The 19,959-nt window shown below is 34.4% G+C and overlaps 3 protein-coding genes across 3 annotated transcripts; 1 reads left to right on the top strand and 2 right to left on the bottom strand.

Annotated features, from left to right (window-relative positions):
- Positions 1 to 1,815: 1,815 nt before the first annotated feature.
- Positions 1,816 to 5,387, bottom strand: LOC106361406 (zinc finger MYM-type protein 1-like). Its single transcript, XM_022693337.2, has one exon. The coding sequence runs from the start codon at positions 5,298 to 5,300 to the stop codon at positions 2,946 to 2,948; it is 2,355 nt and encodes a 784-aa protein (XP_022549058.2). The 5' UTR covers positions 5,301 to 5,387; the 3' UTR covers positions 1,816 to 2,945.
- Positions 5,388 to 6,001: 614 nt separating this feature from the next.
- LOC111214734 (zinc finger MYM-type protein 1-like) lies at positions 6,002 to 8,391 on the bottom strand. The gene has a single exon (XM_048776948.1). It carries the CDS (start codon positions 8,378 to 8,380, stop codon positions 6,026 to 6,028), a length of 2,355 nt encoding a protein of 784 aa, XP_048632905.1. The 5' UTR covers positions 8,381 to 8,391; the 3' UTR covers positions 6,002 to 6,025.
- Positions 8,392 to 8,880: 489 nt separating this feature from the next.
- Positions 8,881 to 10,267, top strand: LOC106361399 (probable xyloglucan endotransglucosylase/hydrolase protein 11). The gene is made up of 4 exons (XM_022719127.2): positions 8,881 to 9,116; positions 9,227 to 9,327; positions 9,416 to 9,603; positions 9,686 to 10,267. The coding sequence occupies exons 1-4, from the start codon at positions 8,918 to 8,920 to the stop codon at positions 10,044 to 10,046; spliced, it is 849 nt and encodes a 282-aa protein (XP_022574848.1). The 5' UTR covers positions 8,881 to 8,917; the 3' UTR covers positions 10,047 to 10,267.
- Positions 10,268 to 19,959: the final 9,692 nt, after the last annotated feature.

Below are 19,959 nucleotides of genomic sequence, written 5' to 3'. Positions count from 1 at the left end.
AGAGATTTAATCGACTTTTTTGTATGTAATATACTTTCGATCTTTGATCGATTTTGATTTTCGCTAGGCGACCTTGTATTTTCGTTTAGACGATTTTGTACTGTTTTCAAACCAATTTCGAGTTCGTGCTTCATGTTTCTCTTTGTACCCGAGTTGGTTTGAATAAATAAAACTCCGACCTTGTGTTGATCGGAAGTTAAAGTCAGAGTTTCTTCTCCTTCTGTTTCGATTAATGTCTATGCCGTTGGACCTAGAGAGCCGATTCTCTTCTTTGTTAGAAAGCTTGGTTTTTGATTTTGAGTTGGTATCAATCTTTGCTTCATGTTTAGGCAAAGTATCCATGGGAATCAAGAACTGAGATTTGGATATGCTTTGGAGAATTTGATACAGAATTCAGAAGAGTTGGAGCTGCCCTATAGGGTAGTGTTCTGACAAAATTCTGTTATTGATTCTACTGGAGCTTTCTCTGAACTCATCTCTAACGATTAGAGAAGAAGACTTTTGGTTCCTCGGAGTTTGAAGGAAGAAGAACATACAAGCTTGTTCAAGCGAATCGGAGGCAGAGACTGAAGGTTTGTCCGGCGAGGTTTCCGGCACCGCTTCTCGTTCCTCGATTCTGAAGTAACGAAGCCACGTTGACGAGCACGTGTCCATCATGGAAGGATCGTGATCTTTAGTTGTTGGGTTTCGTTTTGGGCATAATAATGTTAATTGTATGGGCTTGAATTAGCTTGTAAAACTTGCCCATTGGGCTAATATAAATGCAATGGTTGACAAAAAAAAAAGAGTTGGCTGCACGTTTTGCTAAACCTAATTAATTATTCAAACCAAAAAAATAATGATAATTATTCAAGCCAACCAACAGTCACCATCCATTTCAGCTAATCTTTAATGATCTCTCTAGTCTTGAAAATCTTCTATATATTATTTGAGAAACATTGCAATATTTTTTTGTAGCCACATGTCATTACTAAAATGATTCTTAGAATCCTTAGAGAAATAGGTTGGTCCATCTAAATATATAATAAGCTTTTTATTAAACCATAATAAATACATTATTAATGTGCTTCATTATTTCCTTAAATAAAATTACGGAATTGCCTAATGTGGCTAAAGTATATATGACAATTAATTATTTTGAATAATAAAGATTTGATAAAATAAGTATGTATTATAATTTTTTTAAAAATTTTAAGCTATTGAAATAAATTAAACAATCATAGCAACCATGTAATAAAAATTAAAAAAATTATTTATATATATTATATTTTTAATTTTTAAAAACGAGTATAAATTACTAAAGCTGTTAAAAGTTTCATATTCAAATTTTGTGATATATGATTTAAAACTTTTGTTATGACATGATACAAATAATTAAAAAAAATATATAAGTTGAAAGTCTCATTTAATAAGTATCAAAAATAAAAGATATATAAATATATGTACCATTTTAAATTAAACTATATGCCATATAAAAATACATAAATATCTTAATTTTGAATTTACTTTGAACATGTTTTTGATAAAAAAAATTGAAAAAATATTGACAACTTAATTTTTAAAAATATTATAAATTACTTAAACCATTAATCAACAGTGAAAATTATGTTATCACTAATTTAGACTTTTTGCTATAACAAAAACAAATGATAAAAAAATATGAGCAAAAAGCATCATCTAATATATATTAATATTAAAATATACCCCATATATGTTACTATCATTTAAATTTAATTATATATCATATCAAATAGAAAAAATATTTTTTCGATTTATAAAATTTATTTATATGTTCGCACCAATTTAATTATATAAGTAGTAAATAATGACTTTTTAATTATTCAATATATATTTATTATTTCATAATATGTTATAAACATATAATATATAAAATAATATACATATATATATAATGTTCATTCCGCGCAAGGCACGGATCTTAACCTAGTATTTATTATTTTGATCACTAACCACAACGACAAACCTCCTTTCCTCTGGTTAATTACATTAAATATTACTCTTATTATTAGATTAGTAGTACAACTAGACATGAGTGTTATCAATTTGATTTATAGAGTTAATATGAGTCTGTATTTGTTGTAAAAAAAAAATTACTACTAGACTGGTAGTGGTATGTATGTTCATGTAAATATCATGTTTATCAGCATAACAATTGTCAACACTATGACTTTCCAACGAGAGACGACTACAGGAAACCAAACACGGAATTCTCGTGATAAATGGATCAGAACGAAGGAAAAAAACAAAGCAGTAACAAACTTTAATAAAAAGATTAGAAAATGTTATAAAAATTAAATGTAATATGACTAAAATTGAAAATTGATGTATTATAAACAATTAGTATTAAGGACTTGCAAGACATCACCAATGATTTACCATAATGAAAAAGTTTAGAATATAATGACCCAATGAGTACTAGCCAAAAGATAAATAGAGTTGCTCGACTTAATATTATATAGATAACTATTTAAGGCTAAAAAAAATGAATCGGGAAATTGTAGCTTTTGTGATGCATTGCTTGTTGCGTATAAAATAAGCTATTAATAGCTTTCACCACACTACGAAAAAGTTTATCGCAAACAGCTCAAATCCTAGCTAGAGGGGATAAACTAAAACAAAAAGACATCTTAATTAATTAATATGGACTATGATGATGCAATGAATAGATACCCATTTGGTGAAAATAAAAAGAACGTAACGTACGTGGCTGCTATATAATACAGCCAAGGAGGGTCGTGTTCTATTATTATGGTCAAGTGAAATGAGAAATAAGCAAAGAAAGAGAGATATGAAGATGAGAGGATCTGATCAGAAGAATATACTAATTGTTATGATGGTTGTAATCAGTGGCGGACCCAGGAATTTTTTTAACATGTGTCAGTATATAATTAAAAAAAAATATTCAAAAAGACAAAACAAATATTTTATAAAAGCACTCTGCGATCTTTCATATCCTGAAATCTTTTCATCACAGTCACATTCGTTATTTTTTCAAATACATCTTTCTCGATAAAACAAATTAAGCAATCATTCAGAAACTGATCTCCAATCCGATTTCGTCGATCTGTCTTCACGATCTTCATGGCTGAAAAACTTCTCTCAACAGTTGCAGTGGCAACCGGCAAAATCAAAATCAACTTCAGAAGCCTATAAACCAAAGGGAATGACAAATGTTTCCGTGTTTCCACCAAAGTACGAGCAAGTTCTCCAAGATCTTCTAAATGAGTAAACCTTTCATCACTTCGAATGTTATCAATATAGACATCTAACTGTTGATCAAGAGATATGCACTCTCCCTGACTAAAGTCAGATGGGTAGAAAGTCGATAATCTCATCAGTTTTGAATGGTCAAACTGAGAGAACAAATCGATGGGAGATAATGAAGCAGCACAAATAAGTAGTTCAGTGTTCACCTCATTAAAGCGGTCGTTGAATTCTTGAAGCTGCAAATCCAAAATTGCATATAAGCAATTAACCTTATAGTGATGTTCATTTGTCACTCCTGTTTTTTTCCTTCGCCTCCTTGTGTCAAGGAAATCTTCCTTCATATCAAGCTCTTCAATACCATGCTTCTTAGAGAAAGAAGAAACTTTAAGCATAAGAGCATTCCATCCATCATCTCTAAACTTCTGCAACTGTCTTTTCGTTGATGCTACTAAGGACATTGCGTTCAAAATATCTTGATCTCTGTTTTGAAGGGCCAATGACAAACTATTTGTGACTCCTAAAAGGTGAACCATCACTTGCAAATAGAACACAAAATCAAAGCTATCCACATAACTGAGGAGACCATATGCTTGACGTCTTTTTGAGTCATCTGCGCCATCCTTCTCAACACATGCAAGCACTTTAACGATAGAAGAAAAACACTCAACCACACGCAGCAAAGTTCTATAGTGAGAGCCCCAACGAGCCATCCCTGGTCTTTGAACAGAAACATCTTGATTTAACCCTTTTCCAGTTTTGCGTTCTCCATCATTAACTTCTTTCTCAATCGTTTCTTTGTGATTCTCTCTGAACGCATCTTTCCTCTTACATGAAGCTCCCACCACATTCAGTAGCAGAGAAATCATATCAAAGAAGTTTCCAACATCAAAATGCTTTTTGGCAACTGCCACAACAACTAACTGAAGCTGATGAGCAAAGCAATGAACATAATATGCTGATGTGTTTTCCTTTGAGATTAATGACCTTAGCCCATTGAACTCACCCTTCATGTTACTTGCACCATCATAACCTTGCCCTCTCACCTTTGTAATGCTTAATCCATACTTAGCAAACAAAGAATCAATTGCAGATTTCAAAGATGATGAAGATGTATCACTTACATGAGTAAGACTTATGAATCTCTCTTTGACTATCCCACTCTTGTCCACATACCGAAACACAACTGCCATTTGTTCTTTATAAGAAACATCAGCAGACTCATCCACCAACAAACCAAATACATCATGATCAATTTCATCAATAATGCTTTTGATTAGCTCTTCTGCAAAACACTGGACAATATCTTTCTGAATCTTTGGAGAAGTCATCTGATTGTTTCCAGGAGCATTTCTTAAAACAACCTTACTCACATCTTCATTTTGCTCGGCAGTGTATTTCAAGAGTTCAACAAAGTTACCATTATTAGCAGTTTCGTCTTTCTCTTCATGCCCACGAAAAGGTAACCCTTGGCGCAACAAGAATCTTGAAGCATCAATAGAAGCATTTAATCGAATGCGATACTCATTTTTCGTGATATCATCTTGTTTATGAAAAGCATGCTTGATAGACTGACCTTGCTTCATCAAGTTTTCACACTTCATTGCTGCATTGTTGTGAAAACTGTTAACAGCTCCTACATGCTCTGAAATATTTTTAGCTTTATTCCAGCTAGAAAAACCGTCAATGGTCCATGCATCATTTCTTCCACCTTTACCAGCATTGTCTCTGAACAAGTAACAATATAGACAAAAAGCTGCATCTTTCTTCACACTGTATTCTAACCAATTTGGAAACTGATCAAACCAAGCAGGATTAAAGCGTCTTAGCACGCCTCCTTTCATTGATTGTTTGAAAATATGACCACAAGGTTGACAAGGACCTCTCATCAAATATTTTCTGATTACCTCATTCCTTTGATTCGCATTATATTCTGATATTCTTTTCCGATCAGCAGGATCCCATGGTAAATTATCTAGATCATCTAAATCACTCTGAGATGATGATGGGGGAGGTGATGATGGAGGAGGTGATGATGGAGCTTTTCTTTTCAAATTTATCAAAAATTTCTCCATATCTTCAACTGAAAAAAGGAACGACAAACCAACTGTTAAAAAATCAATAGAAGTATACAAAATATAATACAATTAATAATTGAATAATATACAACATTCAAAAGTTACGTACTAAGAAAAACTTATAGCCTATACAATATTCAAAACTTCATCTAATTATAAAGTAGAAAATATTACTACTAAAATAAATTAACTAGATAACTAGATCACTAAAAGCAAATTAGATTTTTTTTAAAGATCAAAAGGGGCTTGCCTGTTTTGATGACGATTGATAGTCTGGTTTGCTTGATATTTTCTTAAAGAAGATGACAAACGTTTTCGATTACAGAGTAAAAGGTACAATTTTCTAACCTAAAATTATTTGGGCTTTTAAGTTTAAGGTAATTATTAATTAAATATACTTGTAAAATACGTGGGTTAGTTACTGGGCTTGTAGTAAAATTTTCTGTAATTAAATAATAAGAGAGTTAGTGGGTTAGAGATCAAAGGTGTGTCAAAATTATATTAAACGTGGTTCAATCATTCAATATTACAGAATGTGCATATATATTAATTTTTTTTTTAAATAAAAGTTGTGTCACCTGACACCCCTTTGACTAACATAGGTCCGCCTCTGGTTGTAATAGTTGCAGCGACGGCTCGAGGCAGTGGCGGACCCAGGAATTTTTTTAACATGTGTCAGTATATAATTAAAAAAAAATATTCAAAAAGACAAAACAAATATTTTATAAAAGCACTCTGCGATCTTTCATATCCTGAAATCTTTTCATCACAGTCACATTCGTTATTTTTTCAAATACATCTTTCTCGATAAAACAAATTAAGCAATCATTCAGAAACTGATCTCCAATCCGATTTCGTCGATCTGTCTTCACGATCTTCATGGCTGAAAAACTTCTCTCAACAGTTGCAGTGGCAACCGGCAAAATCAAAATCAACTTCAGAAGCCTATAAACCAAAGGGAATGACAAATGTTTCCGTGTTTCCACCAAAGTACGAGCAAGTTCTCCAAGATCTTCTAAATGAGTAAACCTTTCATCACTTCGAATGTTATCAATATAGACATCTAACTGTTGATCAAGAGATATGCACTCTCCCTGACTAAAGTCAGATGGGTAGAAAGTCGATAATCTCATCAGTTTTGAATGGTCAAACTGAGAGAACAAATCGATGGGAGATAATGAAGCAGCACAAATAAGTAGTTCAGTGTTCACCTCATTAAAGCGGTCGTTGAATTCTTGAAGCTGCAAATCCAAAATTGCATATAAGCAATTAACCTTATAGTGATGTTCATTTGTCACTCCTGTTTTTTTCCTTCGCCTCCTTGTGTCAAGGAAATCTTCCTTCATATCAAGCTCTTCAATACCATGCTTCTTAGAGAAAGAAGAAACTTTAAGCATAAGAGCATTCCATCCATCATCTCTAAACTTCTGCAACTGTCTTTTCGTTGATGCTACTAAGGACATTGCATTCAAAATATCTTGATCTCTGTTTTGAAGGGCCAATGAAAAACTATTTGTGACTCCTAAAAGGTGAACCATCACTTGCAAATAGAACACAAAATCAAAGCTATCCACATAACTGAGGAGACCATATGCTTGACGTCTTTTTGAGTCATCTGCGCCATCCTTCTCAACACATGCAAGCACTTTAACGATAGAAGAAAAACACTCAACCACACGCAGCAAAGTTCTATAGTGAGAGCCCCAACGAGCCATCCCTGGTCTTTGAACAGAAACATCTTGATTTAACCCTTTTCCAGTTTTGCGTTCTCCATCATTAACTTCTTTCTCAATCGTTTCTTTGTGATTCTCTCTGAACGCATCTTTCCTCTTACATGAAGCTCCCACCACATTCAGTAGCAGAGAAATCATATCAAAGAAGTTTCCAACATCAAAATGCTTTTTGGCAACTGCCACAACAACTAACTGAAGCTGATGAGCAAAGCAATGAACATAATATGCTGATGTGTTTTCCTTTGAGATTAATGACCTTAGCCCATTGAACTCACCCTTCATGTTACTTGCACCATCATAACCTTGCCCTCTCACCTTTGTAATGCTTAATCCATACTTAGCAAACAAAGAATCAATTGCAGATTTCAAAGATGATGAAGATGTATCACTTACATGAGTAAGACTTATGAATCTCTCTTTGACTATCCCACTCTTGTCCACATACCGAAACACAACTGCCATTTGTTCTTTATAAGAAACATCAGCAGACTCATCCACCAACAAACCAAATACATCATGATCAATTTCATCAATAATGCTTTTGATTAGCTCTTCTGCAAAACACTGGACAATATCTTTCTGAATCTTTGGAGAAGTCATCTGATTGTTTCCAGGAGCATTTCTTAAAACAACCTTACTCACATCTTCATTTTGCTCGGCAGTGTATTTCAAGAGTTCAACAAAGTTACCATTATTAGCAGTTTCGTCTTTCTCTTCATGCCCACGAAAAGGTAACCCTTGGCGCAACAAGAATCTTGAAGCATCAACAGAAGCATTTAATCGAATGCGATACTCATTTTTCGTGATATCATCTTGTTTATGAAAAGCATGCTTGATAGACTGACCTTGCTTCATCAAGTTTTCACACTTCATTGCTGCATTGTTGTGAAAACTGTTAACAGCTCCTACATGCTCTGAAATATTTTTAGCTTTATTCCAGCTAGAAAAACCGTCAATGGTCCATGCATCATTTCTTCCACCTTTACCAGCATTGTCTCTGAACAAGTAACAATATAGACAAAAAGCTGCATCTTTCTTCACACTGTATTCTAACCAATTTGGAAACTGATCAAACCAAGCAGGATTAAAGCGTCTTAGCACGCCTCCTTTCATTGATTGTTTGAAAATATGACCACGAGGTTGACAAGGACCTCTCATCAAATATTTTATGATTACCTCATTCTTTTGATTCGCATTATATTCTGATATTCTTTTCCGATCAGCAGGATCCCATGGTAAATTATCTAGATCATCTAAATCACTCTGAGATGATGATGGGGGAGGTGATGATGGAGGAGGTGATGATGGAGCTTTTCTTTTCAAATTTATCAAAAATTTCTCCATATCTTCAACTGAAAAAAGGAACGACAAACCAACTGTTAAAAAATCAATAGAAGTATACAAAATATAATACAATTAATAATTGAATAATATACAACATTCAAAAGTTACGTACTAAGAAAAACTTATAGCCTATACAATATTCAAAACTTCATCTAATTATAAAGTAGAAAATATTACTACTAAAATAAATTAACTAGATAACTAGATCACTAAAAGCAAATTAGATTTTTTTTTAAAGATCAAAAGGGGCTTGCCTGTTTTGATGACGATTGATAGTCTAGTTTGCTTGATATTTTCTTAAAGAAGATGACAAACGTTTTCGATTACAGAGTAAAAGGTACAATTTTCTAACCTAAATTTATTTGGGCTTTTAAGTTTAAGGTAATTATTAATTAAATATACTTGTAAAATACGTGGGTTAGTTACTGGGCTTGTAGTAAAATTTTCTGTAATTAAATAATAAGAGAGTTAGTGGGTTAGAGATCAAAAGTGTGTCAAAATTATATTAAACGTGGTTCACTCATTCAATATTACAGAATGTGCATATATATTAATTTTTTTTTTAAAATAAAAGGTGTGTCACCTGACACCCCTTTGACTAACATAGGTCCGCCTCTGGCTCGAGGTGAAGACGGGTTCGTGACATGGGGCGATAACTACTACACAACATGGGGACATCCAGCTTTGGTTATTAATGAAACCTCTGAGCTCCAGCTCACCCTCGATCATAAATCTGGTTTCTATCTTTTCTCTCTATTTGGTTGTGTGTTTTGTCTCTACATGTGTTATGAACTTGTGTTTGTGTCTCTATACGGTGCTTATGTTTGGTCAAATGTTCCTTGACAGGGTCCGGGTTTGAGTCCTACAAGATATACGGATCAGGATCTTTCAACATCAGAATCAAGGCACCCCAAAGCAAGTCTACGAAAGTGACTACTTCCTTCTACGTAAGTATGAATGATGGTGAGATTTACGTTACGTACCTACCTGGAGGAGTTCTTGAAATATGTTTTGATCTTGAATGCTATACTGCAGCTAAGATCCAAATCAAGCCGCAATGACGGGCTCTGTTTCCAGATTTTTGGAAACAAAACAGCGTATTTGCTGAATACAAATATATTTGTATACGGTGAAGGAGATAAATATCAGAGGTTTCGTCTTTGGTTTGATCCAACCAAAGATTATCATTCCTATAGGTTTCTTTGGAACCCATATCAAGTTGTGTGAGTATTTATTAATACCTAATGAGATCATCAATCAATTGATTAACATAACAAAATAGTGTTATTTTCTTCAAAATTTCAGGTTCTATGTAGATGATACAGCCATCCGGGTGTACAAGAAGAATCCAGACATTTACTACCCATCGGTGCAGACGATGTTCATGCATGGCAGTGTGGAAAACGGAACAATGGTTGACCCTATGGAGATGTCTTGCACTGCTAAGTTCCAGGCATCAAAGATCGATGGGTGTGCGACTGAGTTTATGAGCATAGATAAATGCTTTAGTCTTGAATACTGGTGGAACCGTAAAGAGAATTGGGAGCTAAGCTCTAAAGAGAGGAAACTGTATATGAATGCAAGGAAGGTTTACCTGGATTACGACTATTGCTTGGACAGAAAGCGATATCCAAAGGTGCCTCAAGAATGCAGAAGTTACGGTTAGAGAAAGATCAATACTTTTCAAAGAGTCATCAGCCTACAAAAACGAAAAACTTTGAGACAAGAACAAATGTTATTGTAACATGCTTTGTAATAAGTTGTTACTATCAAATATTAGGAGTATCATTTAAAATGACTACTCTGTTGCCATCGCTAGCTAATTAGTTGTATTGATTTTACTACAGTAACATTACAAGTTAACAGAGATACAAGAGTTGTGTTTTACTGTTTATTTGTAAAGCCTTTTAAATTAAATTTCAGGCATTGTCAATCAGACATCCAAATTCAAGGCAGAGTTGAGTAATATCCGTTGTCTTCAACAAAAAAGTAAACTAGCATTCATCTCGAATACTCTGAGCGAAAGCCTGTATATTTCCTTGATTGATTGAGTGAATGTACAAACGTATATAAAGACAAATAGGCCTGGAACTTATTATCCGAGATCCGAATTCGATCTGAGATCTGCTCTGGATCTGCTCCGAAAATAGGATATCCGGGGTGCCCGGATCCGAATCCGGATAGTAAAATCTGGAATCCGCCCAATCCAAATCCGGATATTTTAATTTTTAGGTTCAAATATCCGGATCCAGATCCGTATTTTTAAAATACATTAAATTTTTAAATTTTATTAATATTATATTTAATATATTAATATTTATACATGCACTAATCTTATAATATTATATTTTAGTTTTTACAATATTATAGAGATATATAAATATATTTATAAATATTTGATCTGGATCCGGATATCTGCGGGTAATAGAATATCGGGACGGATATCCGAAATCCATATATCCGGAAACCACGAATCCGGATCCGGATATTAAATTCACAGATCCGACGGATCCGGATCTGGGTACCCCAAATTTGGTAGAAAGTATTTGGAGAGCATTTGCATCATCTAAATGCTATTCTGAATGCTTTTCAAAAAATTATTGATTGAACAATAAACAGCATAATGTTTATCTTAATGCTCTGCCAATCAAGCCATAAATTGAATAAGAATAGAGATATTTCTAAACCCTAATTTTTTTTATTACAAGTATAGCCCCTAATGGTTAAATGACCAAAATGTTTGTTCAAACAGGTAAATAAACATTTATACCTTTATGTTTAGCTAATTTATACTTAAGGTTTAGATTTGAGGGTTGAACTTTGGGGATGTGCTTTAGAATTTTGTTTAAAAAAATGTAAATGCTTAAAATTTAAAATAAAATTTTAAAATAGTTTAAAAAGAATTTTATTAATTTCATCAAAACAAAATTTCTTACAAAACTTTAAAAATTATTTTTTGATTTTTTTATAAAATTTTGAATTCAATAATGTATAATTCGAAAAATATAAAAATATAAATTTTTATTTATTTAAATAATTTTTTTATATTTATTTATTTTATTTACAACTATTTTATATATCTATAAAATAAGGGTACAAGTATCTTTTGGCTCTTTAATAAAACTTTTTTGGTTATTTTCTTTGTTGTGATTTTTTGGTAAAAAAACTATTTTAGTGTTATCGGAAAGAATTGCCCTTAAGAACATTATAAAATCTTTCACCCTCGTGGACGCGTATCTTCAAAAGGTCAAGCCGTATCTGAACGTGTTGAACATAAATTTTTGTTTTTAGTTTAAATGTTATATTTATACCATACTAAGGGGGTGTCCGCGCTTCGCGCACAATATTATTTTATTGTTGTTAAAAGTATGATTTTTTGGATAATGTAATTATGTGATCACTTTTATTTGTTAAGAACTGGTATTTGGTGTTTTTATTGTGTTATGTAGTAGTAATAGTAATATGTTAATATATTTTATCTTTGTTTTTTCAATAATTTGGTTTGCCTGTATATTATTTGTTAGTAGTGAAGTGAGTCTCTAATGTAAAAACTATATTGAATTTCAATAACTTTGCATTTATGCATTTGTTGATTCTAAGATTAACGGTTTCAGCGTCAAAATTGTCTTTTATTTATTTTTATATTTTTGAACATTATAACTTTCAAGATGTTTTTGCCTTTTTCCCATATTTTGACATTGAACCTTCAACATCTATGTATTTTGTTTACCTTTCTGGTATGCGGTGTTTCTCATCATCACCGAAAAAGACTCACCTCCTCCTCTTTTTCTTTATCGCCTTCTTCACCTTGAGATTTCTTGTATTTGTTGTAGATCGGGTTTAGGAGTTCCCAGTTGTGCGGTTGTTTCTCGCGTCATTTTAGGCTGCTCCATTCGATATTGGATGCTCCTCTTCTTCCTTAGATTTCAGCTGATGTTAGGAACTGCATCTCTTTGGGTTGGGTCAGAGTTTAGTCGTCTTTGAAGTTGGTTTTCTTGTCGTTGGCTTACCATCGATACTCCCTTCTTGTCTTGGTTTTCAAGATATGGGTTTTGGTGATATGAATTCTATAGCTCGAGGACGGCTCTACGATTTGATGATTTAGTTTTGTCTACCCTTCCATCTATGTCCCCTCATCCGTTGCAGCTTTCACCGCTGCTTGCATTTCTGTGACTCTCCCTTTCGCTATCTTTGCCACTCTAGGTTTGGATAGTGTTCTCCTCCGAGTATGCTCTGTAGATTTGGAAGATTGTTTCTGGTCTCAAGTCTGGGCTCATGTTTCTCGGAGGTTGGCTTCCGTTCTCCCTCACTCATGTTGTTCTCTTCTTCTCTTGCTTCCCTTAGTATAAGTGTGCGGTATTAGTCTCTTGGAGCTTTGGTCCCTTCTATCCAGAGCTTTGTGGTTCTTCACCGGCATAGGCGTCTTGTTTGTGCTTGTTTAGTTTGTGGAGTGTTTCTTACCTCTTATCTGTTGGTTGTGCTTATCATTCCTTATGTATGTCTCTTCCTGCTTCGTGGTGATTTTGGCCTTCTGTTGATTATTCTTCCTCTATCCTGCTTTTTTGGTTCTTTACATTGGTCATTGATCACGCTCATTTGTGTTTGAGGGATTTCTTTATCTCAAGATTATCTTTCTACATTTTACTGATTTTTTATTGTTCTGGCCAAGACAATCTATAATAAAGTGGGGTAAGTTAGTTTTCGTTCTTGATCGCCTTTGTGCTCTGGACCTTTATTGAGTTAGTGTTACTTTGGCATTTTTTTCTCTGTGATCATGGAGGTTTTGTGTTTAGATTATGTGTTCTCCTTTAGTTTGGTTAATATTAAGATAAATGTATAGTTGTAAATGAAATAATAGAAAATATTAAAAAATAATAAAATAGCAAAAATTTATGTTATTTTTAGCTGTGCATAAATTAAATATTTAAAATATATTTCTATTTTTTACTTATTTCTTTATTCGTTTTGTTATTTTTTGAACAATAAAATAGATTAAAATAGATTATCAAACTTCAAATGATGATGGTTAGTGTGAGAATGATTAGATATTGTATAATTAGAAAATAGTGAACCATATCGAAGATAACGATAACGAACATGAGTCATTCGTCTGTCTGCCAATTCAGTGGAGCGACAAGGAGAAAATGGAGGGAAGTGCAGTTGGTTTATACTTGAGTGGAACCTCCGACCATCGTCAAAGGTTCCTCTCAAGTACAAACCAGCTGCACTTCCGTCCACTTTCTCCTTGTCGTTCCACTGAATTGGCAGACAGACGAACGACACAGGTTTCTTATCGTTGTCTTAGAAATAGTAAATAGTGGGTTAACAACGCAATTACGACGAAACCAACGAAACCAAATTTCGTCGTAAACGCCATGTAATATTACGACGTAAGTACGTCGAAAAGAAAACTTTACATCGATATTACAACGAATCATGTTACCGTTATATTTAGGTGAAAAACTTATCGAAGTTCGTTGTAAAGTCGTTGTAAAAAAACTATGTAAAATCCATGTAAAAGTTTCCTTGTAAAATCGTTGTTATATTTCAACTACCCAACTCGAAAATTTCTCTATATATATGTCATTTCCCACAACTCTCTTCCTCACAACACACAACTCTCTTCCTCACAAGACCCAAACGGAAAAAAAAAATTTAAAAAAAAAATAGAAGAAAAAATGGTCGGTGGCGGTAGTATTTACGAGTTACGAAGTTGGATGTATTTGCACAAAGATTCCAACGGGAGAGTGACGAATGCATTTCTGAACGGGCTAGAGAAATTCATGCACCAGGCGGGCTGTACACCGATCACGCAGGAAAGCGGTAAGATGTTCTGCCCCTGTTCAAAATGCAAGAATTCGAAATTTGCACGTAGTGAAACTGTATGGAATCATTTAGTAAACAGAGGATTTACACCACAGTACTACATTTGGTATCAACATGGAGAGGGTTATGGGGGAAATGAAGCTAGTAGTAGTAATGCTAATTTTGAGGATGCTCATCATAATGAAGAACTGAATCATGTGCATAATGAATATAATTATCATCAAGAGGAGCAGATGGTAGATCATGATAGGGTTCAAGATATGATTAGTGATGCATTTTTAGAAACAACTACAACAATAGCAGATGGAACTGGAAATGTAGAAGAACCTAATTTGGATGCAAAAAGGTTTTATGAAATGCTAGATGCTGCAAATCAACCAATCTACACTGGTTGTAGAGAAGGTCTCTCTAAATTGTCTCTAGCAGCTAGGATGATGAATATTAAAACGGATCATAATTTACCTGAGAATTGCATGGATGCATGGGCGGAGTTGTTTAAAGAGTATTTGCCAGAAGACAACGTGTTTGCTGAATCTTATTATGAGATTCAGAAATTGGTTTATAGTCTTGGGTTACCCTCGGAGATGATTGATGTTTGCATCGACAACTGCATGATCTACTGGAAGGAAGATGACAAGTTAGAAGAGTGTCGATTCTGCAAAAAACCACGATTCAAACCGCAAGGCCGTGGGAGGAATAGGGTACCGTACCAAAGGATGTGGTACCTACCAATTACAGACATATTGAAAAGATTATATCAATCTGAGAGGACTGCTGCGTCGATGAGGTGGCATGCCGAACATGTCCAGAGAGATGGTGAGGTTGCACATCCATCAGACGCAAGAGCGTGGAAACATTTCAACAAGGTATACGGAGATTTTGCTACAAATATTCGGAATGTCTATCTTGGGTTATGCACCGATGGATTTAGTCCATTTGGAATGTCTGGTAGACAATATTCTTTGTGGCCAGTCATTCTTACGCCGTATAATTTACCGCCGGATATGTGCATGGAACAAGAATTTCTATTTTTGACCATATTAATCCCAGGGCCGAAGCATCCAAAACGGTCTCTTGATGTTTTTCTTCAACCGTTGATAGAAGAGCTAAAGCAATTGTGGTCAGAAGGGGTGAGGACGTACGATTGTTCCTTGAAAAACAATTTTACGATGCGAGCAGTTCTGATGTGGACGATAAGTGATTTCCCTGCTTATGGGATGTTGTCTGGCTGGACAACACATGGAAGATTATCTTGTCCGTATTGTCTTGGATCCACGGATGCTTTCCAACTGAAGAATCGTAGGAAGAGTTGTTGGTTTGATTGTCATCGTCGGTTTCTTCCACTTGCCCATCCATACAGAAGAAATAAGACATTGTTTCGACACAAAAAAATTGTCAGAGACAGTCCTCCTCCATATCTCACCGGCCAGCAGATCGAAGCGGACATTGATTATTACGGAGCTCAGGAAACAGTTAAGGTTGGAGGAAATTGGCATGTTTCTGGAAATATGTCTGATGGGTATGGTGTATCTCACAATTGGCATAAGAAGAGTATATTTTGGGAGCTACCCTATTGGAAGGATCTTCTCTTACGCCACAATCTGGATGTCATGCATATCGAGAAGAACTTTTTTGAGAACATCATGAATACATTACTTAACGTCCCTAGGAAGACAAAAGATAACAAAAAGTCAAGGATGGACTTACCTGATATTTGCTCAAGAAGTGAGTTACATATCAAGAGCAATGGAAACGTTCCTGTTCCCATCTTCCGGTTGTCATCAGCAGCCAAAACAACCTTGTTTGACTGGGTTGCATCGGAAGTTAAGTTTCCTGATGGTTATGTTTCAAATATGTCAAGATGTATTGAACGAGGTCAAAAGTTCTCCGGAATGAAAAGTCATGATTGTCATGTGTTTATGCAACGACTGCTTCCATTTGATTTTGCCGAGCTCCTTCCAGCAAATGTCCACGAAGCACTTGCAGGTAATTATAAATTTATATATATACATATGTTACGAAATGTTATTAATTTGATTCCTTTTAAAATATACAGCCATCGGAGCATTTTTCAGAGATCTTAGCACACGTACGTTCAAAAAAGAAGTCATCGAACAACTTCATCAGAACATTCCGATCATATTGTGCAACCTGGAGAAGATATTTCCTCCTTCATTTTTTGACGTCATGGAGCATCTAGTTGTCCACCTACCGTATGAAGCATTGCTTCGTGGACCTGTTCACAACGGATGGATGTATCCGTATGAGCGACAGATGAAACATTTGAAGGGGAAAGCAAGAAATCTTGCAAAGGTAGAAGGTTCAATAGTTGCAGGGAGTTTGACAGCCGAAACATCTAACTTCACATCATACTACTTTGCTCCAACTGTTCGTACGAGAAAAAGAGTTCCTAGGAGATATGATGATGGTGGAGTACCGACATCATATCCAATTGATGGTGTTCCTGACATTTTCTGCGAAATTGGACGGTTTGGTGGTAAAACGAAAGAAGTATGGTGGTCATGTGAAGAAGATAAACAGAGTGCCCACACTTATATTCTGCTCAACTGCGAGGATGCAATGACCCGTTACTTTGAAAGGTAAATATTTTTGTGAATGTTAATTATATGAATTAAAGTTAATTATGTATGATTTGATTATTTGTTCAATTTGCAGGATGTTTGTATCTCAAGTTGAAGAAGCAATACCAGGAATATCTGCAACTGATGTAGATACACGTAAAGATAAGCACTTTGTCAAGTGGTTAAAATCGCAGGTAATATATCTCATATTATTATATTAATTAAGTAAGTGTTTAAGAAGATATATATGTTTTTTGCAGGTTGATTATGACGATCCTTATTATCCCGTATGGTTTCACGAATTGGTTCAAGGTCCAGTTGCAAAGGTCACCACATCACCTATGTTTTCATTATTCTAGATATAATTTAATATTATTTAAACTTTGTGACCAATTGCAAAATACTGATTTTTTTCTTATTGGTTGAATTTATTTCATTTAATGATATTTTTATGTAACAAAGACAAATTGTATAGAAGTTTGTATTTTCTTAATTCAAGTGTAAAAACTTTAAAAATCACTTAAATTGATAGAGAGGGAATACATATTTTAGACTTTTCACACATTTTAATAAAACACATTAAATTTGCATAAGTTTTGTGATTATCTTTTTCCCATAATTTTAAGCCAATAAAAATCTAATAAGTGCAATTAAGTTTTTTAAAGTTTGCAATTAGTTAATAAAACATGCATTAAAAATACAAAAAAATTAGATTTTTTTTAAACAAAAAATTTCTCTAGAAGATGTAACTTTATGAAACGGAAGGAGTATATCTGTTTATTGGAACGCAGTGGAACCCTTAGAACTTTTATTTCAGTTACTTTTTCTTGAACAACACAAAAATTCAATTCCACATGTTTTGTTCGTTGTTGGTTGACATGATACATAGTTAGTTGATTGGTAAAAAGTACTTCTTCCGTTTCATATTAAGTGTCATTGTAGAGAATTTTTTTTCGTTACAAAATAAGTGTCGTTTTTCGACTTTCAATGCAAAATTTATTAGTTTTATTTAATAATTTATTTTTCTATTGGTTGAAATATGGTTAGGTGTATTGGTAATTGTGTTTTTATATAGGAAATGTACAAAACTAATTGTTTCCTTAATCCGTGTGCACAAACCCAAAACGACATTTAATATGAAACAGAGGGAGTAGATAACAAATCCGTGTAAACAATAAAAAATCAAACGTCTCTTTCACTCATCTGGAATCCGCCGCGCTGGTGATTGTAAAGACCACCATCATTGTTGACGTTAAGCTTGAAGAAGTCTCGATTTACAGATTTTCTCTCCTTGAAGATGACTTCTAACATGATCATCCTCAAATTCCTTCATTACGAATAACATTTATGTTGGCTAGCAATTTTGTAATTACCCGACATTACATACGTACCAGTAGACTCTCAATTCTTCATCGTCGTTTAGGATACATGTTAATTAATAAGTGGTTAGTATAATGTTACATAATAATTATTCTTATTTGATACATGGTGTTAGTGATGGCAATTAGAATCACCCGCCCGCCGTGTCCCACCCCTTCGCCGTCTCGATCTCTGGCGGATCAATGCGGGTCAGCCCGCCGTGACTGCAGTACTCAACACCTCTGCCCAAACCTGCGCTGCTAACTAGATAGGCCTTTGCGGGATATCCCGCAGGCCGTGAAAATGCAGTGTTTATTCCATATGTTCCAAATTCCAACAGCTGCTGCAACACGTTTGTTGTGGTTTGGACATTGTAGAGTTCTAATTCCTTGGTTGTTGCTTGGAAAGAAAGGTACTTTACCTAGGATAACAAGAGAGAACATAAATATAAGTTGTAATTTGTAGTTTGCTGTGTGTATTACTCGTATGTAGCTCGAGTGTATCATATGTAATCCGCTTCACAAACCAATGCTTCGTAACCAAGTCATTACCAAACCATTACCAATGCTTCATTTACGTATGTAGCTCGTGTGTATTACTCGTATGATGTGGGAACCGAAATTTGCACTGTCGATTTCCGTTTAAATTAGGAAAGTAGGAGAACCCTAGTTTCCCAGAGTTCCAGATATCTGCTAATATCACACGCCAAGCAATCAGAATACGACATAACAACGATAAAAATATAAAAAAATCGTAAAAAGAGCAAAAGGTGTCTTATTCCGATTCGCGTATGAGCGTTACAACAAGGTAGAAGTCTCGGCTATGAGAGCTGTCGGCGAGATTGCTAAGTTTGCTCTGAAAAAGTTTTCCCCCATGCCTCTCGCCTAGGACTCCTTATATACTCGCTCCTAGGTCGGTTTACGCTTTTCTCCTTCTGCCCTTAAGCCGTTATAGCCAAAAAATGGAGATATTCTATTTTTCCCTATCTTCGTAATTATCTTCGAAAATTTCGTATTTATCCGCGGAAACTTGACATTTTTCTTTCCTTGCGAACCAAGCGTAAACCGTCCTACGGTTTAAGGGCTGTTGGTTAAGAAATCATAATATGGGCTTCGAGTCATGTCTTAGGTCCCTTTGGGCCATCTTTTGGCTCGAAGCGTTTATTACGGCTTCTTCTGATAAAAAACGAACTTTCCGCGGTTTTTATCGTAAAGTTCGATTGATGATTTCAAATGTCGAGAAACATGAAATGGGTTTGCTACGGTCTTCGGGAGATAGCATCAAAGAGTAGACGAGAATGCATGGATTCGTGTTGTTTTCGACGTTTCGGGAAAGCTCGGTCGTTATGCGCTTCGCACGGGATACTTTTTATATTGTTGTTAATTATAATTTTTAGGATGATGTAATTATGTGGTCGTCTTATTTATTAAAAGAATGATTTGGTGTTTTTATTGTGTTATTCAGTAGTAGGTGATATGTTAATATATTTAATTTATGTTTGTTTTTTCAATAATGTGTTGTTGTGTATATACTGGACTTGTTAATAATGAAGTGAGCCTCTATTTAAAGCATATTAAATTTTAATAAATTTGCATTTAGGTATTTTCTGATTCTAAGATTTACGGTTTCAACGTCAAAAGTGTATATTATTTCTTTCAACATTTTGAAAATCATTATTTTAAGTTTATTTTATCCTCTCCCTATATTTTAATCTTGAGGCGTCACCATCTATGCATTTTTGTTTACCTTTCCGGTGTGTGGTGCTTCTCACCATAACCAGAAAACACTCACCTATGTGCTATTGTTCTTCCT

This window comes from Brassica napus, chromosome A1 (assembly GCF_020379485.1).
Source record: "Brassica napus cultivar Da-Ae chromosome A1, Da-Ae, whole genome shotgun sequence".
Classification (NCBI taxonomy): Eukaryota; Viridiplantae; Streptophyta; class Magnoliopsida; order Brassicales; family Brassicaceae; genus Brassica; species Brassica napus.
The sequence above is the reverse complement of the archived record's forward strand: the minus strand, read 5'-3'. Positions and strand labels throughout refer to the sequence as shown.